General features: G+C 45.8%; 2 protein-coding genes across 3 annotated transcripts in view; one reads left to right on the top strand and one right to left on the bottom strand.

Annotated features, from left to right (window-relative positions):
• The window catches only part of PLS3 (plastin 3), a 121,296-nt gene that overhangs the window by 77,776 nt on the left and 27,061 nt on the right, over window positions 1-16,459 (bottom strand). The gene's annotated exons all lie outside the window — the stretch shown is intronic.
• On the top strand, window positions 7,602-13,382 carry LOC103104122 (uncharacterized). The gene is made up of 2 exons (XM_007507575.3): window positions 7,602-11,386; window positions 11,927-13,382. The coding sequence occupies exons 1-2, from the start codon at window positions 7,996-7,998 to the stop codon at window positions 11,944-11,946; spliced, it is 3,411 nt and encodes a 1,136-aa protein (XP_007507637.2). The 5' UTR covers window positions 7,602-7,995; the 3' UTR covers window positions 11,947-13,382.

Here is a 16,459-nt window from a genome sequence, read left to right as displayed (position 1 = left end):
AATCCAGCTTTCATTCTGGACTCTCCACTCTCTTAAACTCGTATCCCATATCCATTTGCTTGACTACTCTCAGGGATGGATCACACTTGTGGAGGAATTGGGGGGTGGGGGTGGGGGGTGCTAGAGTTTTGGTGTTGCAGGAATAATCTTCCCACTGTGGAATGCTGCCACAGTCAAGCTGACTTGAGTGGTACAGTAGCAATTGAGTGCTGGATTTCATACCCTAGGTTGTCCCTAACCCAAGTCCTCACAGCTTTCCCCCCAGCTAGAAGAGGGGTCCCTGGGTGCCTTTTGAGGTCTCCCCAGCAGTCAAAGAGCCTGGCATGTGTGCCAACTGTGTGTCCAATCCATCTCTTTCGATGGGCTGCCCCATAGAATTACATTTCTGGAAATCCCCACCATGGCCATCTAGTTTGGTGAACAGGTGGGAGGTGACGGGTTAAGCAGCTTCCCCGAGTTCCACAGAGAACAGCAAGTGCCAGGCCTGATTGTCTACCTTCCGCCCAGGGGGCACCAGGGCCACTGGACTGTACCATTCTCAGTGTGTCTTCTTTAACTTGTGGCACTCTAGTCTGAAATTCTTTCCACATTTGCTAAGTGAACTTTGACCTTCCTTCTAAAAAAAGCTCTTGGGGGTAATTTTGGAGGCACAAATGTCGTAAGGAAATAGGTTCGCCTTCTTTGCCCCTGCGGCTATTTCCATTCCCAGAGAAGGCTGGGCCCAGCAAGATCAGACTGGTTAGCCTACTACTGGGCAAAATAAAGGGGGATGGAGGTAGGGCAAACATTCCAGGAGAAAAGGACAGAGCCTTTATCCAAAGATGTCCCAGGGGCACCGTTCCACAGAGCCAAAAAGCTCCATGTAGAGGGCAGAGCACCCAGATTCACAGCCCACCTCTGCCACTACCTCACTGTGTGATCCCTGCCTGGGCAAAGCATTTCATTTCTGTAAGCCTTTTTCTGTAAGTGCTGAACCTGGAGCCAGGAAAACCTGAGTTCAAATCCAACCTCTGACACTTAGTAACTGGAAAAGGAAGTGGCAAACCAGTCCAGTATGTCTGCCAAGAAAACCCCAAATAGGGTTGGACAGGCCTGAAAAACAACAGAAGACAATGAAACAACAACCACCAAAAGCTGATTAAACAATTACTTAAATGTGAAGTTGCAGAGCAGGCTGCTAACAGGGAATCAATAACAACAGTGAGCCTTAGTTTGCTCATCAATAAAATGGGGATACACCATCTAGAAGCTTCTGACAGAGCTGCTGTGGGGATTCTAATGAGACAGCATTGTGTGTTTTCCAACTGCAAGTATATTTTCCAAGTGCAAATATATATTCTTATGCTATTCCTTACGCTTGCTCTTATAACATAAGGATGTATGTGGAAGACACAACCACCTCCTTAATACATGGAGAAGTCCCCTCTCCCCTGCTGTACAAGTAACTGAGCCTCAGTTCCACCCCACCCCTACTAGACCCAGGCTTCAGGAGCCCAACTCTTACCCCTCATTACCTAACCTCACTAAGCCTTGATTTCTCCAGCTGGGTTATGTGAACAAAGAGATCATGATTTCTGCAGCGGTCCGTGATGCAGTAGGTAGAACACTAGGCCTGGAGTCAGGAAGGAGTTCAAATTTGGCCATAGATACTTCATTAGCTTTATGTGACTCTGGGTAAGTCACTTCACTTCTGTCTGCCTCAGTTTCCTCACCTGTAAAATGGGAGTGATAACAGTACCTCCTCCCTCCCAAATGAGATAAGATTTGTGAGCACAGTGTGTGACACCTAGTAGGTGCTTCTGGAAGTACTTGTTTCCTTCTAGATCTAAATCTCTGACACTCTTCCACCCTTGATGGATGTTCTGGGACGTCTCCTAAGTGCTGAGGGGTTACTGGCTAGTGGAAGGAGATCCTGGGGAAGGTTGGAGACTCCAGCAATCACCACAGATGTAACATGTATATAACGGTGCATTCATCAATACCAGTCCCCAGTGGCTTCTGCAGTCACTTGACAACATGAAGACACTCCTCTCCTGAGGCAACACAAATCTCCAGCCCGTCCCCCGGCACTACCATTGCTGGGTTTACATCCCAGAGCTAAAAAACCAAAAGGAGAAGGACCTAGAGGTGCGACCATATTGAAAGTAGCTGGGGGAGGGGCAAAGAATCGGGGATCCCCATCAAGTGGGGAATGGCTGACCAAGTTCTAGTATGTGATCACTGTGCTGTTAGAAATGCCGGGCAGGAAGAGCTCAGAGAACTGAACCGAAGCACAGTGAAGTAAGCAGAACCAGAACACGGTGCCCAGCGACAAGAATTCTCTCCAATGAACAACTGTGAATAGCTATTCCCAGCAAGCCACCAGTGATCAAAAAAGGCCACCTGCTTCCAGAGGCCGAATCCAGACCACAGCAACCTTCTGCCCACTTTACTTCTTCATTCCTTGGAAAATGTTGGAAACAATTAAATTACAAAACAGACGATCGAGCAAAGGGACCCTGTTCCTCAGAGGACGGATGGCAGATGGAAGAAGGCTGAACATATACTCAAATATTACAATCATAATATTATTTGTATAGAAATGAGCAGCCTCTGCCGAGGGTACCCCCAAAGGCTCAAAATGCCAAAATAATGCATTTCCAATGAAAAGTCAACCTGCCAGCAAGAGAACTTGGTGGTGGTGCCAGTCTCAAACTAAAGGCCGGTCCCTTTTCAGGCTTCCAGCACTAACAGAATCCTCTGCCTACACCCAGAAATCCACACTCTCGTCCCCACACAACACTCCCTACTAACAAAGAACCCCCAGGATGGAGCCCTTCTGACCAAGGAGTCGAGCTTCTCCCTCTCCCAACTTTATATTCAATAGCTACAACCATGCAGATTTTCAAATTGGAAAGTAAGCTCCTCGTTTTAGAATGGGAAAGAGCCAGGTTCTCCCCAGTACCCAAGTTCCTCCCCAAGGGTGAGATTTCAATACTCAAGAAGCCACATTAACTCTTGCTGTCTGGCCCGGGGCCTTCGGGTTGTTGATGCGGACAATATGAAACCAAAAAAAAAAGAAATGAGCTGACATCTTCAGAGAGACAGTGAGGCTCAGTGGAAACATCAACGGTTCTGGAGTCAGAGGCCCTGTGTTCGAATCTAAGATACCTTTTGGAGGACAGTGAGAGGAAGGGAGAAAGGGAACTAAGGTCCACAGTTAAGTGGCTTAACCAAGGAATTAAAGGGTAAAGTCAGGGTTCAAACCCAGTTCAGACTCAAAATCTAGCACCTTTTCTACTATATCATGCTACGTCCTAAGACCTCAATTTGAACTCTCTTTTGCCTGGATTACTATGGGCAAAGCCCTTCCCCCACCAGTAGGCCTCAGATCCCTCAGCCCTAAGAGGACCACTCCAGCTCTATCTGTGACCTTAGATTTGGGTTGTCAGACACCCTGAAGCACTTCACTGCCCCCCAAAATGGCTTATTCTGTCTTTTCTTATAATCACCTTTAATACACACACCACCTTCCTCTACTTTCTTCAACCAAGCTCACCTAGAAATAGGGGTGGACGGAGCAGAGAGCAGACTAGAAGGAACAGAGCAGCAGGGGACAGAACAACTGTCTTTCAGTCTTCCTTGGACACTGTTGTCAGGAGTCTTCCTGACCCCACTTAGGGTTTCCTTGGCAGAGATCCGTGCTTAGTGGTTTGCCATTTCCTTCTCCAGCTCATTTTACAGAGGGGGAAACTGAGGCCAATAGGGTTAAATGAAAATATGAAAGAGTTAAAAGTCTTCTTAACTACAGGTCCAGTGCTTTAGCCACTGCAGCAGTGTCTACGTGCCCCCATTTGACATTACCTCATCCCATAACACTGGGAAAGTCATTCCAAATTTCCTTGAGACTCAGTTTCTTGAGCTGAAAATGGGAGAAAAATGCCTGCCACTTTCCCTACCAAGATAATGCTCAGGAAAGCTATGGAGAGCTCCCCACTCCCACCCCCTCCAGGGTGCTCAGCTCTCCCTCTGACACTAGGGCTCTTTTACACTAAACACCCAAGGGCAGGAAGACCTCAGTGTAAGTTCTAGCTCTGGACATTGATAGATAAAGGGGCCATCTTTGAGCCTCAATTTGTTCTTCTATAAAATGAGGCGATGAATGGCTATTCAAGCTGAAACATTTCCCCGAGTTGGGGTTGGGAGGCTCTTTACTGGACAACCACACAGGCATGAGCAATGGCAGGGGCAGAGCTGAACCCCAGATCCCCGGGAGCACTTTCATTATAATAGCAGGCATTCTTAGTAGCATTATTATTTGGATTGTGTTTCTATGGCTTGCTCTGATTTGCAGAGCACCTTGCCAAATATATCTAATCAGCACAATAACCAAGCAGGTCCAAAAGGCTCCTGGGGGACATGCGGCTGACGTGTGTGGTGCGCCCACCTCCACGATGGAGAGCAGCAGCTTCTTTTTTGGACTTGGCTAATAGTGGTGGTGGCCTTTGTTTATCTGGCCTTCTCAATGGGAGAGGGAGGGAGAGAATCTGAAACTGAAAACAAAGTCAACAACAACCAAACAGCTAGCTCTGAGCTGGAGCTGCCAATGAATCCAGTTGGGGACCAGAAACAAGGCGGCCAGCTCAGTAGAGGATCCCTAACTGCCCCTAGTAGGGGGAAGGAGTCCTTGGCTTCAACTGCTCCATCAACCTGAGATGTCAAAGCTCTGTGGAGCTGCTTTACAGGCCCAAACCCTTCCAGTTTCCTCAGTGACTGGCTCAAGAGTCCTGGAAGAACTGAGCATGAGGTGCTGCCCTGCAGGCAAGCTACATAGGCAGCTAAAGGCAAATACAACAGGGAAACTAAGCCTTCAGGGTCATTCTGGTCCCTCCAGCTCAGAGGCAAGAGTCCCCGACCGCTTCAAAATCTAGGAAACTTTCCTGGTCCTCTAATGACAGGTAAAGCCAAAGAAGGAGAATCTACTGGACCATCCATGAACTGGGGCAGAGCTGAACAAAGAGCAGCAGCGAAATGTAATTACTTGGGAAGAAATAATGAAAGGGGCAATTTCCAAGAAGCCTGGAAAGACTCCACACAATGGGAACTGGACAGTCATGGAAGCACTTCTTTAAATGCCAAAGAAGGAAGCAGAAGGAGGCAGGCTAGAAAGAATCGCAAGCAAGCGGGGTAGTTGGAAAGTTACGTGTTGGATTTAGATCTTTTCAAAGCAAGCTCTTCCCGCTGGAGATGCTCCTGTTTCCTGGATGACCCTCTCCTTCCAAGCCACAAGGTCTAGGAAGGGTTGGATTAGATAGGGTCAAGCTCAGGCAAGGTTCTCAGGGTGGAACCAGATTCAAATGTTAATGGAAACCATTTAACAAATAAAAATGCAATATACATAGATAACAGTAATTGGGGTTTTCCATCAATACCACAGTACCAGTACCAGTACCCTCGGGCTTCAGATACTTCCTGGCTGTGTGACTCTGGACAAGTCACTTCATTCTGTCTACCTTGGGCTTCACATCTGTGAAATGAGCTGGAGAAGAAAATGGCAAATTGCTAAGAATCCCTGTTCTGAAGAGTAGCATCCAACTGAATCAAGGCAGTATGTAGGTGGCAGGGAGCAATCTCTTTTTGAGGACCAGAGCACCTCTGAGGTCCCCTCCAGTAGGAAATCCTTGATCTTTCAGAGGCAAGAGGGGCTTAGAGAAGAGCAAGGTCAAAGGAGTATCACTGGGGTATCAGGAACAAGGGGAACAAAACCTGATCCTTAGCATCCAGCTGTAGACACATCTCCGGATCCCACTGCCAAGAGATGTGCTCTAGATTGGTTTCCCAGTAATGGTGAAGAGCTCTGAAGACAATCTCCCCTACTGACCTGGTTTCCCTTGACACCTATGACCAATTAAGCAAATATCAAACTCATCTTCCCTCCACACACACCCCCATTCACGTTCCCTCCTCCATTGTCCCAAAATGGAGTACAGGAGGCCCAACCAAACACTCTCAGATGGAAATCCACCCAACTGGGGCAGCATAGCCCATCACATCTCATCTCCCAAGCTGATGTGAAAGGTCGCCAACCTTGAGCTGAAAATGGGGGAGAAAATGGGGGGGCAGGGCATTGGAAAGTGGAGAGGGAGAGGAGACAAGGTTATAGACAGCTTTCACAATGACTTGATGAATCATATAACACACCCTTCTGCAGTACAGAAACCCTTCGAAAATATCAAATCTGTTTTGTGTTATTATCTGAACAAAAGCAAGTGCATTCAAAACTAAACCAAAATGACAAGGACACACCCTGACGGGTGATTACATTTTAGCCTTCTTCTGCCCTCTAGTTTTATATGCCAGATCCTCTGGGTTGTTTTTTTACATTTATGCTAATGAGTCACACCATCAGGTCTTTTTCCAAAAATAAAACATTTCAAGTGTCCTCCAAAAAAAACTGTAGTGGGGCAACATGGCCTTGGTGTGGTAGAAAGAATGTGCAAGTCAGAAGGCCTGGGTCACATTCGTAACTTGTAACTAGTTACAAGCCCTTGGCCTGACCCTTTCCTCCTCTCTAGGCCTCAGTTTCCACTTCATGAATTCTAAGGTCTCTTCCAGCTCTAAATCTCTGAAGCTCTAACCCTATGAGACCTGAGCTCAAGTGCTTACACTGACTCAGTTGACTGTGGTTGTCACTCCCCACCCCAACGCCTGAATTTCTTCCTTTGTAACATAAAGGAGTTGAACTAGATGAGCTTTAGTGTTCCTGGGATAAGACATGGGTTCACACATCCTATACCTAGATACTAATTTCTCTGGACCTCAGTGCTTCCCAATGTAAAATTAGGGGCTGGAGCAACTGACCACTAAAGGCTGGTCCAGTCTAGATTATAAACATAAATATCTGCTCCCATGAGACCTGGGTTTATACTGACATGTGTTGGCTATTTGATCTTGGTCAAGTCATTTCCTCCTTGTAACCTCAAGTTCTGCCAAAGAATGGGTTAGATGGTTCTTAAAGTCTTTTTTACCTAGAATCATGTGTTCTCCACCACCTGGCTTCACCCAGATGGGAAGAACCTTCAAAACTCTTAATAAGTGCGATAAATCTGATTAATTTGAATAAGGTGGTCACCAAATAAACACTGCTGGATATTGTCCTATGGTAAAAACCTTATCCCACCTAAAAAAGGCATGAGAAGGGGAAAAGGAGAATGCAAGGGACTCTGTATGGCACAGGAGTCATGACCCTTGTTGAAGATAGGCATTTCATAGGAGAACTGGCTGGCACAGCAGGGTGCCATACAAATGCCAGAGCAAGGGCAAGAGCAAATGGGAGGAGGATGAGGACTAGGGTAAGAGCAAGAGTGAGAATGAAGGAGAGAGCACCATAATAAGAGAAAGGGCAAGAGTGCCAGGATGAGAGCGAGAATGAGAGCGAGAACGAGAGAAAGGACAAGAGCGAGGACGAGGACGAGGACGAGAGCGAGGACGAGAGCGAGGACGAGAGCGAGGACGAGAACGAGGACGAGGACGAGAACGAGGACGAGAACGAGAACGAGAACGAGAACGAGAACGAGAACGAGAACGAGAACGAGATCGAGAGCCAGAGCGAGGCCGACAGCCAGAGCGAGGCCGACAGCCAGAGCGAGGCTGAGAGCGAGGGCGAGAGCCAGAGCAGTTGAGGTAACTTTACCTCAAAAGTTTTTTCTCTGAGCCCCAACTCTCCTCAGGGCCTCAGAATTTCCACTTACTGAGAGCCCAAACTCTCCTCAGAGACTTGGCTGGCTTGAGAATACCAACGGCCTCCAATCTCTGAGTGTGGCCTACTAGCCAGTAGAGCCTTGACGGCGTGACCTGTGCGGAGCAGGAGCGGAGCCAGGTCAGGCCAGGTCGTGTGGGAGAGGCGGGAGCTGGCCCCGGGTAAAAGCGTGATCCGTTAAAGAGCAGTTTGAGATCTCGCGAGATCCTTCGGGATTACGCTACCCGTGAGTGAGACCCCAGAGAGAAGGCGGCAAAATGGCGGAGATAGAGGACTGCTACAGCGATGACGACATCTTGCCAGGTAGGCAACCCTCCCCCAGAAGATACCCCGCTGCTCCGGCCTCAAGTTTGCCAGGAGCCCCTCCTCATTCAATCCAAGTCCCCGAGATAGATACTAGCAATCTGAGTCTATACTATATCAGTGCCAAGCAGCGAGCTACAGAGGAATCTAGCAATGCAGACGGTCACTTCTCTAAGGCCCCATGGGGAAAAGGGGCCTGGTCTTGCCCCCCCGGGGAGGAGGGGGAGGCAAAAGAGATCGTGGTACAGGACAATTATTTGTCCACTACATCTTCCAGCTCAGAGGAGTTAGACCCGTTCGCGTGGTTCATGAAGTGTTCTCCCCCTACTCAGGGGGGCCCTACTAGACGCAACAAAACCCTGCAGATACAGAAGCCAGAGAGAGAGATTAACATAGAAAAGGAGGGGGAACATCGTGACAGTCCACCCCCCCCTAAAAAACCGTTCCTTAAATCTCCTCCCAGTTCTAATTCCGTGCTTCTAAAAAAAATGCGACAGTTTATAGCCTCAAAAACTCCAGCGAAAAAGAAGCCGCCCTCGGAGTTTTCTCCTCTGTTGCAGACCCCCCGCAGGGCTCATGATTCCCAGGCAGAGGACAAGTCACCAGTCCTTCAGTCTTCTGGTGTGCCGAGAAATAAGTCAGGTCATGGGCTTTCTCCTTTAGAGCAGACACCATACTATCCGTCTCCTAATGTCCTGCTAGATGACTTGGAAGCTACTCCACTACTCTTTCAGTCTCCTCTTTTGACAAGCCCCAAGTTGTCTTCTGCAGTACAGGCATCACAGCAGTCTCCTGAGGCCCTCCAGTTTGGCAAGCCAACTTGGAAATCTTCCAACAGAAGGAAAACAACCCCTGAGTTTTTTCTTACTCGTGTATATAAGAAGCCACGCCCCAATTCTGAAGACAGTTCAGCCAATAAGCCTTCATCAAGAGGCCACCCGAAATTGTTCCCTAAATCTTCAAGAGATATACCAGTTTATGAATTATGTTCTATAGATGAGTTGCCATCACCTTACAAGTCTCTTGGCATCCTGTTTAAAGAGAGGTCAGCCAGTGACTCTTCTCCTTCAACAAGCCGCAAGATACCAGATCCAAATTCTCCTTTAGCAACCTATAAGTTTTCTCATGCTCGTGTACAGAGGATTAAATCTCGTAAGTCTCTTGATTTTGTGATTGAAAACAAGTCAAGCTATGAGTCTTCTTTGAAAGTCTATGAGATGTCTCCACCCTATATGCCAATAGTAGCACTCTACCAAAAAGATGGTTTCCTGTTTCTTCAGAAGTTAAGGTTTCCTGCCCACATCCAGAGGGCACTAGCTCCTGATACTCCTTCCTATAGGTTAAGTGATTTAATTTTTATAGAGGAAGAGATATTGCCACCCTGTGATTCTCCTGATCTGTTTGAGGAACAGCCAACCACCTCCAAGCCTCCTTCCCCAAGCCCGAAGAATACTGTCTCTGAATCTCCTTCTCCAGTGGGAAAGAAATCAATTTTGGGGCCTTATACTCTCCAGGGACAGATATTGACACCATACTCATCTTTTGAATTGTTTGACAAGGAAGAAATATCAGATTGTTCTTCACCATCACACAAGAAATCAGTAGTCACTCAATTTCCTTCTCCCAAGCAGACACTGCCATGCCACGAGCCTCTTAAATCCTTGATTGAGAAAAAGCCAAGCTGTGAGTCCTCTTCTTCACCAGCCTCCAACATGCCAGCCCTTGACATTCCTCCACCAAACAATGAAGAAATATTGGATTGTTCTTCACCATCACACAAGAAATCAGTAGTCACTCAATTTCCTTCTCCCAAGCAGACACTGCCATTCTACGAGCTTCTTAAATCCTTGATTGAGAAAAAGCCAAGCTGTGAGTCCTCTTCTTCACCAGCCTCCAACATGCCAGCCCATGACATTCCTCCACCAAACAATGAAGAAATATTGGATTGTTCTTCACCATCATACAAGAAATCAGTAGTCACTCAATTTCCTTCTCCCAAGCAGACACTGCCATTCTACGAGCTTCTTAAATCCTTGATTGAGAAAAAGCCAAGCTGTGAGTCCTCTTCTTCACCAGCCTCCAACATGCCAGCCCATGACATTCCTCCACCAAACAATGAAGAAATATTGGATTGTTCTTCACCATCATACAAGAAATCAGTAGTCACTCAATTTCCTTCTCCCAAGCTGACACCGCCATGCCACGAGCCTCTTAAATCCTTGATTGAGAAAAAGCCAAGCTGTGAGTCTTCTTCACCAGCCTCCAACATGCCAGCCCTTGACATTCCTCCACCAAGAAAGAAGCGAGTGTCTGAATGTTCTTATTCCCCTAGTCCAAAGAAGTACCAACACAAGTCTTTTGATTACCCACTTGAGGACAATTCAACCAGTGAGTCTCCTCCTTCAACAATCCGCAGGAAGGTATTCCCTAAATCTCTTACCCAGAGAGAAAAGCAAGCCAAGAGAGCCTCTGAATCTGCTGATTCCCAGGTACAGAAAACAGCACCTCACAAGTCTTTTGATTACCCACTTGAGGACGATTCAACCAGTGAGTCTCCTCCTTCAACAATCCGCAGGAAAGTAGTACCTCAGTCTCTTGCCCGGATATTCAGGCGAGGAAAGAGAGCCTCTGAATATGCTGGTTCCCGAGCACAGAAAATACAACCTCTCAAGTCTTGTCAAAACTCAGTTGAAGACAGTTCCACCAGTGAATCTTCAGCAATCTACAAGAAGGTGTTCCCTGAATCTCTTACCCAGATGGGAAAGCAAGAAAAGAGAGCCTCTGAATATGCTGACTCTCAGGCACAGAAAACAGCACCTCACAAATCTTTTCACCACTCATTTGAGGAAGGTTCAACCAGTGATTGTCCTCCTTCAGCAATCCACAAAAAGGTATTCCCTGAATCTCTTACACAGATGGGAAAGCAAGGAAAGAAAACCTCCAAATATTCAGATTCCCAGACACAGAGAGCAACATCATCCAAATCAATATGTGATTCTTCTTCACCAAGCCTTAAGTTGCCAGTCCCTGAATTTCCTTTACCAGTGGGGAAAAGGCTGGTCTCAGAGTTTTCTTATTCCCAGGTCCAGAAGCCAACTTTTTTGGTCACAAAGAAGCAATTTCATCGATCTTTTTCCTGGGAACAGAAGAAGCTAGTTCCTGAATCTTCTTTCCCAAACAAAAAGCCAGTTGTTGAGTCTTTTTCTTCCCAAGTTTATTCTAAGGAACAGAGGGAGCCTCTTCCTTCTCAAGTCCCAGAAAGACAAATGTTCGAGTATTTTGCAGCCATGATACCAGAGATGCCTGCCACTGAAGCAGTTCCTTACCAGAAGCCAGGTGTAGGTGGTAAGTAACTCCCACTCGCCTCACCCCTGATCTTTTTAAATTAATTTTATTGTTTCTAATTACCAAACATTTGTTTTTCCTCCTTATTTCCTAACCTTAACTGAACAGAAAGAAATTCCTTCAAAATATCCATCCATAAGCCAAGTAAAGCAAATTCCATCATGTACTATATCCAAAAATATGGGGGGGGTGGGGGGGGCGGCACGCGCCATAGGGGTCATGTGGCTCTGTGGATAGAGACCGAGGCCTAGAGATGGAAGGTGTTCAGTTCAGATCTGGCCTTAGTCACTTCCTAGCTTTGCAATCCTGGGCAAGTCACTTAACCCCCACTGCCTAGCCCATACTGCCTTAGAAAAAAATATATTATTTTTCTAGTAAGATGGAAGGGAAGGGTTTCAAAATTATATATATCCTTCTGCATTCTTAATCCATTCCTTCTCTGTCGGGAAAAGTTTGATCTTTGGTCCCTAAAGAAGCTAATCTTTGTGATTCCCTCCCCAATCTTAAATAAACCATTCTGGAATATTTTGTCCTTCCCAGATGAGGAAGAGAATCTGTAAGCCCTCCTGAAGAAGCCAGTCTGAATCATCTCCTTCACAGCTGCTGAAGAAGCCAAAGAAGAAAGAAGTAGGGGAAATGCGTCCCCTCCCTGTGTCTGATAGTTTGTGTGAATTTTCTTAAAAAAAAAAAAAGGTTCAATTAACAAATATACATTTTCTTTGCCTTTAACTTTAAATGCCTTTAAATACTTTTAAATGCTTTAAATGCCTTTAAACTTGGTTGAAATTAATTTTGGCATACAAAATGTCATTTCAGTTAGTCTAAATTCCCATTAGAATTGTCTCTAAAGGCTGGTGCATTTAAATGCATTTTCCCCCTTTAGAGATATAGTTGGTCTTTATTGTGTCCTGTTGGTTCAGTTCTGTTCACTTTGTCATTTCAGAACAGTTTTTTCAGAATTCATTAGAGTTCTCATAGTTGTTTGTTTGTAATTGCTTTATGATATCATATGAACATGCTACAAATTTATTCAGCCATTCCCCTCTTCCATAGGAATTTTCATTTGCTTCCTTTTTTGTGGAGGGGGAAAGTGGTGGTTTTGTTTGGTTTTTGTGTTTGGGAGGTTTCCCCCCTGCAATTCAGTAATGCAGCTCCAAACATCTTTGAACAGATGACACTTTTTTGTTCATTTTTTAAAATCTTTTTAGGGTTTGTATCCCAATAATGGAATTATTTGGTCTAAAAGCATTGGGAGGAGGGAGGGGAGGTTTTTGTCTATTTACAGTCAGGTTGCTCACTAACAAGGTTTCCATGATTACTGTTTGTTCTTTTTCATGCATTTTTCCTTTTATGCTTAGTATTAGGTTATATACTATGTTCTACTTGTTTTCACCGTGCCCGATTTTATAATTTTTCCTATTTCTTTGTAGTTCTCATACTTATTTCCAATTGAAATCCAGCATCAAAAGAACATGCCTCGATTTATTCCACCATTCCCTTTCTCAGAAAGTTCAGTTGCTTCCAGTTTGATTTGGTTTGATTTGCAAACCAAATAATGCCACTTGGAAAATCTTTTAATAGATGCCTGCTTGTTGTTCAATTTTTAAAAATCTTTTCAGGGTTTACTTCCCAATGAGAAAATTATTTGGTCCAAAGGCAGTGGGGGTGGGGGTAGGGGGTTAGGGTAGAGGGAAGGGTAACCTTTTCTGCCTGCTGCCAAGCTGCTCTCCAAAAAATGTCTACCAGTTTATAATTTGACCAGCAATGACTGTCAATTGTTTTCTTCGTAACCCTGCCAGCTAGGAATGAATTTCATTGCTTGTTTGTTTTTGCCACTGTGAAGCGGGTGAGATTGTGCCCCAGTTTTAATTTATGTATCTTTAAAGTTGCATTTGTAAGTGACAAGAATCTGGGTTTCTTCTTTTGAGAGCTGCCTGTATCCTTTTTGACCACCTTTTTTCTTTTTATGTAGCATATTTTTCATTAAAGATTAAAAATCTGGGGTTTTTTTTCCTTTATTTGCGTCTCCCCTTACCTCTCACATCACATCTTACACGTGTCCAGCTGGGTACATGGCTCACTGCGAGGAATCATTTCTTAAAGATTTCTACTTTCATTTGTACAAGTGACCACATCCATTGTCATGCTCTTCTGGACCCCAACCAGGATCATGGATGAAGGCCGCCACAGGATGAAACAAAAGCCAGAGTTCAGATCAGAGAACCAGGGAATCGCAACCAGAAGGACCACGTAGAGGTATGGTCTAGGCAGGTCAAAGGTTCCGATACCAGGAAAACAGAGCTCCAAGTCCAGAGGCCACTCAGCATCCTGTGGGTTGCTATGTGGTGTTCCACACAGGGCTGAGATGCTTCAGTCAGCTAGTTCTAGTTCCCTCAGGCCAGCAGGAACATCTCCAAGTGGGAGTGAATGGAGTAGCCTGTTAAGGGTTAAGTCTTCACAACCCCCCCAATGGTACTGTATTCCCCCCCCACCCCATTATAAAATGTTAATCAAAAACATTTGTTAATCTAAGATGGGTGGGGGGCAAATGCTTTTTTTTCTCCAAGTATGTCCCCTTCCCTTCTTTGGAAAGCTGCCTGACATCCAGGTCTCCCAATCTTTGCTCTCCTGAAGCCTTCTTTAAAATGGCTACTTAGGTAGGGTAGAAAACTCGCCATTTTATGGGGAAACAGAAGAGCACCCCAGAGAATGACAATACAAACTCAAGTCAGTGGACAAGGAAGCTGGCTAAAGAAATGGCATCTATAGACTCCTAGGAGGTACTACTGCCACTTGTAGTGCCCCAAAATGTAACCTCGAAGTGGCCGCCGGGGGGTGGGGTGGGGGGGGGGGGGGACAAAACTCCACACATGGGATTTTTGAAATGCTTCCACTTTCAGCCATGGCCCAATCTCTACTACCCCTGTACACTCTTCCAGGAGGTAAGGCAGTTAATTAGCAGGGGCCGGCTTCTCTCTCCCATCATCCCCTGACCAATCTCTCCTAGAACAGCACAGTAGCACTGTAGCCTTCCTGAAGTCACGTAACAATGGGAAAAGGGTTCAACAAAAACCAGAGTAGCAGACAAAGCCATTCCAATCCATTTGGAATACCACAGGGAACTCGGAGGTGTTTAGAAAGCGGGCTTCCTGCTGCACTGCTCAGGCCTTTCTTTTCCCTAGTGGGTCAGTCAGGATGAAGCTAGCCAAATTGGGCCAGACCCAGGCAGGGGTAACAGGAACAGATGGGCATTTGAAGCCCCATGAACATGAACATGACTGCTTCCTCCTCTATCACAACTACCTTCTTTCTGGTAGTACTGGCATACCTGAACTGAGAAATAAAGATGCTCAGCAGCTAGTGCATTGGTTGGAGGGACTGGCCTGGAGTTAGAAGACTCAGGTTCAAATAAGCCTCAGACACTGCCTACCTGGGACTCCTGTTTGCCTCAGCTGTACAAGGAGCTGGAGAAGGCAAGGGCAGGGAAATCCCAAATGGGCTCGCCAAGAGGCAGTCTGAAAGATAACAGAACAACAAGGGGTTCAGAGCAAAGATTCTCCAAGTTTAGCAACTAGACAAACACAACCCAGGGATCTCGGGGAAGGCTACTGTCTCTGAAAATGCCAACAAAGACAGAATTCAGATGCTCTGTTCAAATTAGCCTAAGGCTATGTTGGCAAACCTATGCCATGTATGGGGCAAGGCAAGAAGGGGGCTGCCCCCTTCCTCCTTCCAGGTGTACCTGAAGACCAGTCCCTCTGCCCAACAGCCCAATGGGAGTGCTTCCTCCCTCCCCTGTCTGAGGGGGGTGGCACCTCACATGTAGCATGAGGGTTGCAGTTTGGGCACTCAGTCTCTAAAAGGTTCATCCTCACTGGCCTAAGGGTACTCACCTGCCAGATCATATGCAATAGCACTTTTGCTTGAATCATGGGACTTAAGAAGCACAAAAAAGTGGATAACAGATAATATACTATGTTATCATTTAAAAGGAAGAGAAGAGGAATAATTTATTGACATTTTTATTTGGGTCTGAGCTCAAAATGCAGCCATAATGCAAGGAAGTGCCAAATTTAGTCAACTTCTGTTTTGAAGGATTTTTTGTCCTTTGTCTAATTCATATGATCTAGAGTGGGAGGAGACCTTTAAAATCACTTTGCCACACTCCCCTCATCTTGCAGATTACACAGTCAAGGCTCAGAGAGTCCAAGTTATCCAAGGTCACAAAAAGCGTCTACCAGGGCAGAAAAGTCATCCCAATCAAACGGGAAACTCCATATCCAGTATTCTCTGGGGCACAATGAGGCAGAAATCTTAGTACTGAACTTGAGATCAGGGTGACCTGTGCCCAGACCAACATCTGCCATTCCTAGCTGTGTGACCTTGAACAGGTAGCCACATCTCTGAGCTTCAGTTTCCTGATGGTAACTGAGGGTAAAATTCCTGAAATTACATCCTCCCTCACAGGGAAAAAAACAAAGTCAATTCGAATTCCTAGAAGTTTTTAAATGATTTTTTTAATGAATTAAGAACACCACAGGAAAGAATGAAAAGGAGAATTAAGAACTTAGAACAAGAGGCACAAAGTCTTATACAAGTAACAGGTACCTTTAAAACAAGAGTGGCCTAAAATTGGCTTGTTAATGTTCTGGTAGGTGTCCCCCCCAGAACTCTAATGCCATCCATTCGAGGTCATAACAAGAAAAAAGATATGGGAGGGGAATCCACTCATCTGAACTAGTCAAAGGAGGACACAATACACACACACACACACACACACACACACACACACACACACACACACACACACACAGAAGGGAACAGGAAGAAATAGGGAGAGGAGGCATTAGATTAGTCACAAGCAAAACAAATTCTGACCTCAGAGGGTGTATCATGAGGATGGGTATAAAAGGAGAGAAAGGGCAAGAACCTGTAACAGGAGTCTGAGTGAAGGAAAGCAAAGGGGGCAGAGTCCCCAAATTTGGCCAGGATTGCATGAAGCCAAACACACTCCTCTCTCTTGGACGGGGAAAAAGTCTGAGAAAATAGAAATAGCTCAATGGACCCAACTCA

Source organism: Monodelphis domestica, chromosome X (genome assembly GCF_027887165.1).
Source record: "Monodelphis domestica isolate mMonDom1 chromosome X, mMonDom1.pri, whole genome shotgun sequence".
In the NCBI taxonomy this organism is placed as follows: domain Eukaryota; kingdom Metazoa; phylum Chordata; class Mammalia; order Didelphimorphia; family Didelphidae; genus Monodelphis; species Monodelphis domestica.
Note: the sequence above shows the minus strand (reverse complement) of the source record. Positions and strands in the feature narration are given on the sequence as shown.

Bases quoted from the DNA above. Each gene is read 5' to 3' on its own strand.
- LOC103104122 (XM_007507575.3), top strand. From the start codon at position 7,996: ATGGCGGAGATAGAGGACTGCTACAGCGATGACGACATCTTGCCAGGT. The intron at 11,387-11,926 runs GTAAGTAACTCC...TGTCCTTCCCAG, and splicing joins CCAGAAGCCAGGTGTAGGTG to ATGAGGAAGAGAATCTGTAA.